Source organism: Microtus ochrogaster, unplaced genomic scaffold, assembly GCF_000317375.1.
Source record: "Microtus ochrogaster isolate Prairie Vole_2 unplaced genomic scaffold, MicOch1.0 UNK1, whole genome shotgun sequence".
In the NCBI taxonomy this organism is placed as follows: domain Eukaryota; kingdom Metazoa; phylum Chordata; class Mammalia; order Rodentia; family Cricetidae; genus Microtus; species Microtus ochrogaster.
In genome coordinates, this window is record NW_004949099.1 from 4,546,252 (window position 1) to 4,557,330 (window position 11,079).

Consider the following 11,079-nt stretch of genomic DNA (forward strand, 5'->3'; position numbering starts at 1 on the left):
TCTTTCCCTCCCACTCTTCCTTCCTCCCCCCTCCTCTTTTTTTCCTATCTTTTTCTTTCTTGTTTATTTTTTGAGACAGGGTTTCACTGTGTAGCCCTGGCTGTCCTAGAACTCTATAGACCTCACAGAGATCCCCTAGGCTCAGACACCCCAAGATCATCTGCCCAGGGATGGCACCACTCACAGTGGGCTGGGCCCTTCTATGCATCAGCCATCAATCAAGAAAATAAACCTTGGCCTTGTCCGCAGGCCAGAGAGATGGAGACATTTTCTCAGTTAAGACCACTTCTTCCCAGATAGATCTAGGTGTGCGTCAAGTTGACAAAAGTCGCCCAGCACAATGGGCTTCAGGGTCCCTCATCCTGGCTTCAGGGAAACAGTTCCCACCTACGGTCACCACCCCAGGAGAGCTGCCGGTGAGGTCTGTAGGGTTGGGCCCACCGCATTTTCTGTTAGATGTTGACAGGGACTACTGCAGTCCGCTCTGTCCTGTTCTAATCCAGATATCACGGAAAAGAGGTTATGGTTCAGTTGTCTTTACTCTAGTTTCATTCATTCATTCATTCATTCATTACTCTTTGGTCTCTGTAGGGGCCTGCCACCCAGCTCCTAAATAAATACAGAGAGACTTATTCTTACTTATGAATGCCCTGCCTTTGTTTGACTTATTTCTAGCCAGCTTTTCTTAAATTATCCCATCTACATTTTGCATTGGGCTTTTGCCTTTTCTGTATATTTTTCTTTACTTCTTACTCTCTTTTGCAGGCTATGTGGCTGTGTCTGACCCCTGGTGTCCTCCTCCCTCCTCTTCTATTCTCTCTAGCTGGCAGCAGCCCCTCGTATCCCTCTCCTGCCTAGCTATTGGCCATCCAATCAGGTGTTTTAGGCAGGCAAAGTAACACAGCTTCACAGAGTTAAACAAATGCAACGTAAAAGAATGCAGCACATCTTTGCGTCATTAAACATTTTTAAATGTTCCACATCATAAACAAATGTAGCACACCTTCAAACACCCCTAAAATGTTCCAAGGCCACTCACAAAAACTGATCTCCTTTTCTAAGGCTCTACAAAGTCCGAGAGTTAGGAAAGCCTTTCCTAAACTCCAGCTTCTGGTGGAAGCAAGGTCTTTGACGGGGGCGGGGAGGGGGGGTGGTGTCTCATTCCATGACAGAGCCTACCCAGGAGGTCCTAGGATAGCATGGCCTCGGGAAGGCTCTTATTATGTAATGGGTTGCCATCATCCAAAGAACCTCCTGGAACAGCTGAGGCTTGGACTAAAGGTGGAGACATGACACCAGGAGACAGCTGGACTGCAGCAAGTGTTCTGTGTAAGGAAGCCATGTTTGCCAAGCCTGGGAAGGTGGCCAGTGGGCATTTGGCTGGCCCACTCTAATGTCAGCTCCATTCTGTCCCCAGTTTTGGAGGCCTCATCTTAAGCAGAACTGTCTCTAAACATCAGTTTAAAGGCATGGCTGTCCTGACTCCCGTCATCTGTGGTGAGTGCTGGGGTGGCTCCTCTTGGGGTCCCTGGGCTGGGTAGGGGCTGAGCGCCAGTGTGCAGCCTCGGATTCTGGTGGCTGGGCCTACACACCCATTGGGCTGAGTTTCCTCAGATGCACAGGATCTGAAGGGGCCTCAGACCACGAGGGCAAGGAAGCACACCAGTTTGATGCTGCTGACAGGGTCTCACTTTGTAGGTCATGCTGCCCCAGAACTGTGTAGCTCAGGCTGGCCTTGAACCCACAGCAATGATCTTCCTACCTCATTGGTGACATTAAAACTCAGACTCTGAGTTTCTGTCTCCACCTTAAAAATAAGACCACAGCAGTAGTGGGTTTATTCTCTGGGCCTCTCTGGGTCTCTCTGGACCCAACAACAACCAGCATGACAACAACCACTCTGCATCAGCCCCCACAATTCCCTGGGGTCCTGTGCTGACTCACTTCCTATCATTGCCTTACTGGCCACGGTCTGCAAGCATTTGGGTTGCTAACAACCTGACTCCTAGCTGCTTAGAGCTAAGTCAGGCAAACAAGAGGGCTCTGGACAATGATGGGGAGTGGGCCCAGCAGAAGGCCATTCCTGACCTAACGGGAGTGCTGCCTGCCTCCTCCTTCTAGCCATGGTGGCTAATGGGGAGCTGGTTCCTGGTGATCAGGGAGCTGACAAGAGGTTGGGAATTGGGGTAAAGAGCTGAATCTGTAAACTTAACTAATTATTTTCTTTCCCTTCTCCTGTTTAAACTGTGTGTAGTCAGTAGACACAAATGTCCAGCCATCCTCTCACTGCAGGTGGATGTCTTTTCTCTGCTGGGGTCATCATGTGGCTGATCTCAGACCCTGGGTTTCCCTGATGCATGCACATACATGGCTGTAGACAGATGTAGTGGCATTTCATTTGTATTTTAGTAAAGCTTGTCTGAAGATCAGAGAGTAAAAAGAGCCCCGCTAGTCAGCCTTACAGACAAGGCACTGTAACACACACCTTTAATCCCAGTAGCCACACTGGTTGCCATAGAAACTGGGTGGTGCATGCCTTTAATCCCAGCCCTAGAGAGGATTATAAAACGGGAAGAAACAGCTCTCAGGCACAGTCTCATTCTGAGATTCCTGGAGGTAGGATCGCCATTTCAGACTGAGGTCAAGGTAAGAGCCAGTGACTGGGTGCTTTGCTTTTCGAATCTTCAGGTTGAATCCCAATTTCTCTCTCTTGAGTTTTTACTAATCATGTATCAGACAGACTTTCTTTTCCACCTCCAACCCCAATAATGACACAGAGATGTCTTATTTATTATGAAAGCCTGCCCTTTAGCTCAGGCTTGTCTCAACTAGCTCTCATAACTTAACACATTTATATTGATCTGTGTTCTGTCGCATGACATTACTTCTCTTTCAAATCTTGCTCCTTCTGTTTCCTCTCTATCTGGTTGGCAACTCTGCTCCTCTTCCCAGAGTCTTTTCTGTTCCCAAAACTCCTGCCTAACCTCTTCCTAGCTATTGGCCATTTAGGTTTTTATTACACCAATCACAGCAATAAATCTTCACACAGTGTACAGTAAGAAAAGGTTTTACCGCTAACATAGTAAAACTATATACAATAAGAACAAATATTAAGTAAGAAGTACATTGACAATGTTTAGTCTGTATGCAATTGGCACATTCAGAGAGAGGACTTCATCTATCTATCTTGCTGTGTTAGTGTATAATACTGTATTAGTCAGTCCAAAGTTCTTCCTAAACTATTTTTTATCGTAACTCGTATTATTCTAAAACCATCTTTTTAGATAAACAGCTTAAGCTTTTATGTTTCTCAACCTTACAAACTTTCTCTTACATTTGTTTTTAATTTGGTAACAAGGAAAACTATATACTATCTAGTCTTCAGTCCCTACCAGAGACCCAAGAAGGATATAATATTATCTGAGTAAACAGGAAGTGCAGAGCAAGAAACTTCCAAAAATAAGAAACAAATTCTGGCTGCCTGGACAATCACCCAAGGGTCCTCTGCAACAGTGGGGCATCCATCTTCAGCCTATGGGCCTAGAATATCTGACAGACTTTTCTGTGAGGCAGGAAGTTTGAAGGACTGTCCTACCTTGTCTTGGCAAAGTTTGTTAGTTGCCTTCTTTTGTGTCCTGCTTGTCCGATTTGGACAGCATTCTGTCAACAGTCAAGGCAAGGGCAGTCTCTGCCCAGTGACTGACTTTGCCATAAACAAATGCAAACTCCATATGGAGGTTCTTCAGTGTCCATCATCCTTTTTTGAAGTAAATTGATGCTGCCAAGAGCAGACATGTTTCACTGTCATGAAAATCCTTATGTTATTAAAACATTTTAAATGCCATAGTCTGTAGGTCTCTGAAGTGTTTGAAGACCATCTATTTAAAATATATTTCTTTTTGACCTTGAAAACATACCTAACATGACTATAAATTTGATAGTTATAGATGACTAACTATTAAATTAATTCATCTTTATTATCCTAAATATGTTTATAGGACTAAAAGTTTACACTACATTTTTAAATTGAGCTGCATAGGCTCAATACCTTAAACAAGAGTAGAAACATATATACAGTATAACAAAACAACCTTAAATTTGTATCAGTATACAAAAATCCATACCAATGTAACATATTTGAGACTAGTGGTTGTTCAAAAGTAAACTGTTAAATGGAGGGGCTGCTTGTGTCCCAGCCACCCAGCTAGCTTACACCCGAAATAACCACACAAAAACTGTATTTATTAAAACACTGCTTGGCCATTAGCTCTGACTTCTTATTGGCTAACTCTTACATCTCAGTTTAACCATCTCCATTCATCTGTGTATCGCTATGTGGCTGTGGCTTACTGGCAAGATTCTAACCAGTGTCCCTCTGAGGCGGAGGATCCATGGCTTCTCCCCGACTCTGCTTTCTTCTTCCCAGCATTCAGTTCTGTCTTCTCCACCTATCTAAGTTCTGCCCTATCAGGCCCAAAGCAGTTTCTTTGTTCATCAACACATGAACAGAAGACCCTCCTACACCAGGAAACTCAATCCAGGTGGTGACGGCACATTTCTTTAATCCCAACACTCAGGAGGCAGAGCCAGGCAGATCGCTATGAATTCAAGGCCAGCTTGGTCTAGAGAGCAAGTTTCAGGACAGACTCCAAAGCTACAGACTCCAAACCCTGTCTCAAAAAAAGTAAACTTAACAATCTACCTTTTATGACATCGCTTTTATACTATATCCCCTTTTCTCCTTCAGAAAGAAATCCTTGAATCTAATCTTGGTTCAGCTCTTTCTCTGAACACGACCAATAACAACTTGTAACCAATTCCCCTAAAAGATGATAACCTATTCATAATATTCATAACCCTCTAAATGACCAAAAACCATACACCCCACCTCTTGGGAATGTGGGTGTCATGTTCTCTAGATTGCTTCTGTTGTTTGGGGGGAATGGCATCTTTCGGAGATGTGAGAAAATTGGGATAATGGTCAGGTCCTGGGAAAGCTAGCTATATTGTTTGTTTAGTCTCTGTGTGATGGGAAAGTGCAGGGCTTATCTGAAGCATTGGCTGGATAGTCTTTGAGGCTGAACCATCTCAGCTAGCAGCTTTGAAGTTGCTCTGGATGTAGAATTTTGAAGAAACCGCAACAGAGTCATTCTGAGAGGCTGAGTCACCTGGGCTACTTGTCTTCACATGGCCTAGCTAGGGAAAGTTCCTGTGGGGTTGTGGACCCAAGAGAAGGCTGATGGAGGAAGGTCATTGGTTAATTAAATAAAGAAGCTGCTTGCCCTGATAGGTTAAAACATAGGTGGGAGGAGTAAACAGAACAGAACTCTGGGAGGAAGAGGAAGTGAGCTCAGAGACTCGACAGCTCTCCTCTCGGGGGCAGACGCCTCAGAGGGACACGATGCTCCACTCTTGCGGGCAGAGGCGAGAGCTCTGCTCTCTGAGGCACACGTGATGAAGCTCTGACCCAGGATGGACGTAGGCTAGAATCTCCCTAGTAAGCCACCTTGTGGGCTACAGCAGATTATTAGAGATGGGCTAGTCCAGGTGCGAGAGTTAGCCTAAAAGAGGCTAGAGAGAAATGGGCCAAGCAGTGCTTAAAAGAATACAGTGTCCGTGTAATTATTTCGGGTAAAGCTAGCCTTGCGGCCAGCGGGGTGCTGGGGATGCAGCCTCGCTGCTCCTATTACTACAGAAGGCCATGGCCAGCTAGGCCATCCTATCCTGCAGGAACATGCTCTTGGTCTTCTGGGCGGCTGGTGGCCTCCTGGATCCTGTCAGTGTTCTGTACCCCACTCCCCAGCCTCTTGAGTCTCCCTGAGGACACCCCTCTGGGCATGGCCATCTGTACTAGTCAGGATCCCGTCCACCCATCCCCTCCATCACTCACAGGATTAGCCAGGGTTGAATCTTTTTTTCTTTTCTGGATTTGACTATTCAACTTCACTAGTCTTAGAGACCAGCTGTCAGGGTGATCACTCACAGGATCTGGGCCACCCTCTCTGGGTGGGAAGGAGAGAGGAAATGCTGTGTCACTCTGGGACACCATCCTGGGGAAAGCAGTATATGGTAATAGAAGCCAGGGGTTGGAGCATGCCACGCCCTTTCTCCTCACAGGTGTTGGTGGCAACCTGGTGGCCATTCAGACCAGCCGCATCTCTACCTTCCTGCACATGTGGAGCACACCTGGCGTCCTCCCCGTCCAGATGAAAAGATTCTGGCCTAACCCATGCCTCATTTTCTGCTCTTCAGGTCAGTATGCTGTCTGCTGGGGCCACGTGACCTTATTTATCCCCCAACCCCTTATGGTTGGTTTGGTTTTGCTTTTTTGATGTTTGCAGTGGGAGGGCTCTCTATGCTGCCCAGGCTGGCCTCGAACCCTGGGCCCGGCTGATGATTTGCTCACATTTAGTTGTGACCATGTGCACATGCGCCCGTGTTTTTCTAACATCATCTACAAGTTGGAAAGCCTTCTTCTGTGTTATTTATGCATCACACATGTTACCTAATAGTTTACACATGGTTTTCCTACAGCTTTTCTTGAGTGCTCACTCCGGCTGCCCCACATGGCATGCTGCCCCTACAAACTGCATGTTCTGGGGTGTTGCCTGCTTCACAGTCTCCTTTTAGGCTTTCTTCACGTTTCTCTTTAAAAAAAAAAAAAAAAGGATAGCCTGGTCTACAGAGTGAGTTCCAGGACAGCCAGAGGAACACAGAGAAATCCCATCTAGAAAACAGCAACAACGGAAACAAAGTAATAGCAGCAACAACAAAGAGCAGGCAGGGTGGTGCCCATTCGTGACCCCAGTCCTAAGAAGCCAAGCTGGGTGAATTCCTGGGGCTTGCTGGGAGTTTCAAGTCAATCAATTACAGACACTGTCAAATTATCTGCTTTTTTTTTTTTGACAGTTTTCTAGACAGCAACACATAAAAGTGGATGCTCAGTAAATGCTGTGTCATGGAGCTACACTCTATCCCTGGATTAATTGCGTTACATTCCCAACCAACACACACACACACACACACACACACACACACACACACACACGGTTGTTTGGGAATGTAACGCAGTTGACTGTCCAAGTCTCAGCACCACGTAAAAGTGGATGTGGCGGCACACACCTGTAATTCCACTGCTTGGGAGCTGGAGGCAGGAGAATCTGAAGTTTAAAGCCATCCTGGGCTGCACGATACCCTTCCCCTCCGTTCCCCAAAGGTGGTTTCTCTGGAGCCGGGGATGGAACCCTGGGGCCTTGAGCATGCTCAGTAAGTGCTGTGTCACGGAGCTACACTCTATCCCTAGCAACCCAAACCACCCAAACAATTGCTCTGTTTGTTGACTGTTTTTGTTCACTTCGTGTTCTTGGAGTTTCTGAGTTTGGCATGTGACTTCCTGCCTTTTTCTGACAATCAGGGACAGAGATGATTTCTACTGTGTCTGAGAAGGTGTCACAGTCACTGGCTGTCGTGTCTGCCTGTTTGTTGTTGGGTCTGGGTGGGGTAGAGTCCTCTCACTACAGATCCTTAAACTCAGAGAGCAGGGGAGAGCCTGAGGTCAGAGCTCTGTGGTGCCCCCACTGACTGCCAGGGTATCTGTCCTGCGAGTCTGTCACCCTCCCCAGTTGCCCAGGCCCTTTCCCACCTTAGGCCCCTGGCACAGTCTGTCTTCTATTCAAGGGTCAGACCTCAGCCTGTGCCTCCTCCCCGCAGGGGTCTTTAGAGCCTGGGAGCTGCCCCCACTTGTACACACTTCCTAGTCTAAGCTTCCAAGTGACCTTCCTTGTGTGTGTGGCCAACTGATTCTTACCTGTTTCCTCAGATGTCAGCCCCTAGAAAGAAAGAAAGGTCAGGACTGAGTTCCCACTTAACAGAGTGCCACGTGTTTGCAGATGAAGGATTTGGGTACCTCGTTGGGGACTCCTCTTTGCTAAGAGGGCCTCTGCAAGCAGGAAGGTTTTGTGATCCTCTTGCTTCCATTCCTCCTAGAAATCAACTCTGTGTCAGCTCGAGTCCTGCTCTTTCTGGTGGTCCCGGGACATCTGGTTTTCTTCTACCTCATCTGCCTGGTGGAAGGCCAGGCAGTGACAAGCAGCAAAACCTTCGTGTTGCTGTACCTGGTGGCAGGCATGATCCAGGTGAGGGTGGCTTCCCAGCCAACATCAGTGGTCCTCGTCCCGTGGGAGGTGCTGAGTAGAGTCCCCATCATACAGAGATCCACCCAACTCACACAAGCCCAGAGACATGGACTAGACACAGGCCACTGTGCTGTGCACCACACACCTCGTACCACGACTCCACTGCACGCTGCATACCGCGTGTTGCACAGTTGCACCTTATGCTGCACACTTCACTCACTCTGTGCTCCGCATGCTACACGCCCCAGAAAGTTGCAAGAGCAACTACAGATGCATTGTGTTCTGTGAAGGAGGTGGAGCCGCTGTCTGTCCCTCACAGAAGCCCCTGCTCTTCATGGGGCAGAAGGGCGTGTATAGTCTCCCTTCCAGGCAGGATGGAAGTTGTCAGTGTGAAAGAGATTAAGCAGCTGCTGCTTTGAGACGCCAGCTGACCAAGGTCCCCGGTGGCCTAGACTGTCGGCAGAGAGGACTGTGGGCACTGTGGCAGTTTTCGGAGGGTACACTGAAGTTTTTCCTCATCTCTCAACCTAGTCAAGTTCAGGGCTTTATTTGGGGGAAGGAACAGGGCAGGGACTGCAACCTGAGTAGAGCCATGTGGACTGCTTTTTGGAAGCTTCTAGAAGGGCTCACCAAACCTCCCGAGGGGAAGGGGTTCAAGCAGAGGGGATCCTGGCTGGTGAGTGGCAGCAGGTCCCTCTGGCACTTCAGAGGCCAGAGCAGTACCCAGCCACTAGGAAGAGCAGATGGTAATTGAGTCCAGAACCTGCTCCAGACCCCACCCTGCCCCCTTCTGTGTTGCTGAGTAACAGACAAGCGGAAGAGGTTGATTTACTCACACTTAAAGTTGCAGCCAGCAGCACTCAAGGGTGCCGCCAGCATGTGACAGGCGTAGACAGTGGACAGGGAGCCAGCTGTGGCCAAAGGGGCTGTGTGCGGGAGGAAGCCAGTCAGCAGCAATGGCCCCGCCTTGTTCTTTAGCAACCTGTTCTGAGAACTGATTCAGACCCAGGGGACCTCCCTCAAGAAGCCTCAGTCTGCACCAGGCCTCAGCTCAGAAAGGTCCCTCTCACCTCAGCACCACCACAGTGAGAACCAAGCTTACAGCGCACATCCAAGACACTTAGGCCCCAAGCAAAGCTGGAGAAAGGGAACTGACAGGGGCTGACCTTGGTGGCTTCCTTGGAAGCCAGCTGGTGCTCTTGGCTGTCCTTGGGTCTCTGACTTGTCTTACATCTCTGCTCTTTTGGCAGGTGGTAATCCTGCTGTACCTGGCAGAAGTGATGGTTCGGCTGACCTGGCACCAAGCCCTGGATCCTGACAACCACTGTATCCCCTATCTCACGGGTCTGGGGGACCTGCTGGGTACCAGCCTCCTGGCACTGTGCTTCCTCCTGGACTGGTTATTGAGGGGCAGAGCTGATCTTGCAGAGCTGGTTTCAGAGCTGGTTTCTGTACCCCCCTGACTGAGACCGCCCCCTGCAAGTCTCCGTGGGACCTTCCCTCACATCCACAGTGTCCAGCAGGCTGTTCCTCCTGCTGGGGCCTCAAGCTGCTAGCTCTCTGCCTGGGCAGTGGCCTCATCAGTCTGCCAAGGAGACGCGCAGACACCTTGATTCTGAAGTTGGTAGCTGAGCCCGAGGTGGAGCCTTGACATCAGGAGCTCTGCTTGCAAGTGTGAGTGAGTATGTGTGCCTGCCATGTGTGTGCACACGTGTGTGTGCATGTGTGTGTGTATAGGGCAGGCTGTTCTAACCTGAAGATGCCGAGGAAGAAACTTGTCGGCATAACCTGGACTGAGCGGAGCAGGATGGAACTCCTCTGCATCCCCGGGTCTCGGGACTCCCTACGCCCTGACTTTGCTGCCATCACTGAGCTCAGCCACCTGGCCCCACACTACTCATGCCCTGAGCCCAGTAACTGTGCACCGTCACCCCAGGCAGGCCCTGCGTACCCCTCATCTATACCCCAGCATTTAATCTATGGCTGCTTTCTTTTTATTTCCCCCTTTCTCTGTTTTATAGCAGGACCCTCTGTTTAGGGTCTGGAGATGAAAGAGATTATAATAAAGCATAGCTGACATTACACTTGGTGTTATGCATCCTTCAAGGTGGTCAGGGAGGCCGTAAGGATGGCATTTCTCTGGGGCAGTGTTTCTCATGGTCTGAAATGTTGAGTGTGCATGTCACCTGGAAACTTGTGTGTACAGGCACACGAGTTCTTCTCTCCTGCCCAGGCATCTCCCTGCTGTAGCAGACCTCAGCTGAGCCATCATGTTCGGGACTCACTGTCCAGAATATGTCATTCCTCTTTTTTTGATTGACATATGTGTATGTATGTATGTATGTATTTATTTATTATTTGTGTGTGTATTTCTGAGGTGTAATGTGATATTTTGATTCATGTCATCTTTTTATCATTTATTATTTCATATATATGAGTGTTTGCCGGCATATTGCAGTACCCATAGATACCAGAAGAGGGCATCAGATTCCCTGGAACTGGAGTTTTGGGTGGATCTGGGTTACCATGCAGGTGCTGAGAAGCAAGCTGGCGCCTTCTGCAAGAGCCGTATGTGCGCTTCATCTTGTTTATGAAGCGTGTCTGCTCCCTGTTTCCTAGCACCTAAGTCATGGGTAGGTAAGGCATGCTTTCCCTCACCCAGCAGACGTTACCATGGATCCTCTGTGCCAAATGGTGTCCCAGGCAGACGTGATGCACAGGCTGGGAGTATGTGAGCAACTCAAGGATGGTGGGACTGCAGGAGGAAGTAGTGGGGCCGAGCGTGGGGGGAGACATTTCCATCCGGTACTCACCTAACCTGGAGGAGAGCAGTCCTTGGGATGGCGTGAAATGAGTTGTGAGTGCTGAAGAGACACAGCTGCCAGCTGCTTAAGGGAAGAAGATATATGACCCTACAGTGTGCCTTCCTCTAGCCTGTCTCCCT

General features: G+C 48.7%; 1 protein-coding gene across 2 annotated transcripts in view; it reads left to right on the forward strand.

Annotated features, from left to right (window-relative positions):
- Positions 1 to 10,212, forward strand: part of Slc41a3 (solute carrier family 41 member 3) — a 46,900-nt gene extending 36,688 nt beyond the window's left edge. For both annotated transcript variants that reach the window (XM_005364872.3, XM_005364873.2), the window contains 4 exons: positions 1,418 to 1,497; positions 6,118 to 6,252; positions 7,987 to 8,135; positions 9,386 to 10,212. In XM_005364872.3, coding sequence (XP_005364929.1) covers positions 1,418 to 1,497; positions 6,118 to 6,252; positions 7,987 to 8,135; positions 9,386 to 9,598 — 577 coding nt within the window. In that variant the 3' untranslated portion in view covers positions 9,599 to 10,212. The remainder of the gene's footprint in view (positions 1 to 1,417; positions 1,498 to 6,117; positions 6,253 to 7,986; positions 8,136 to 9,385) is intronic.
- Positions 10,213 to 11,079: the final 867 nt, after the last annotated feature.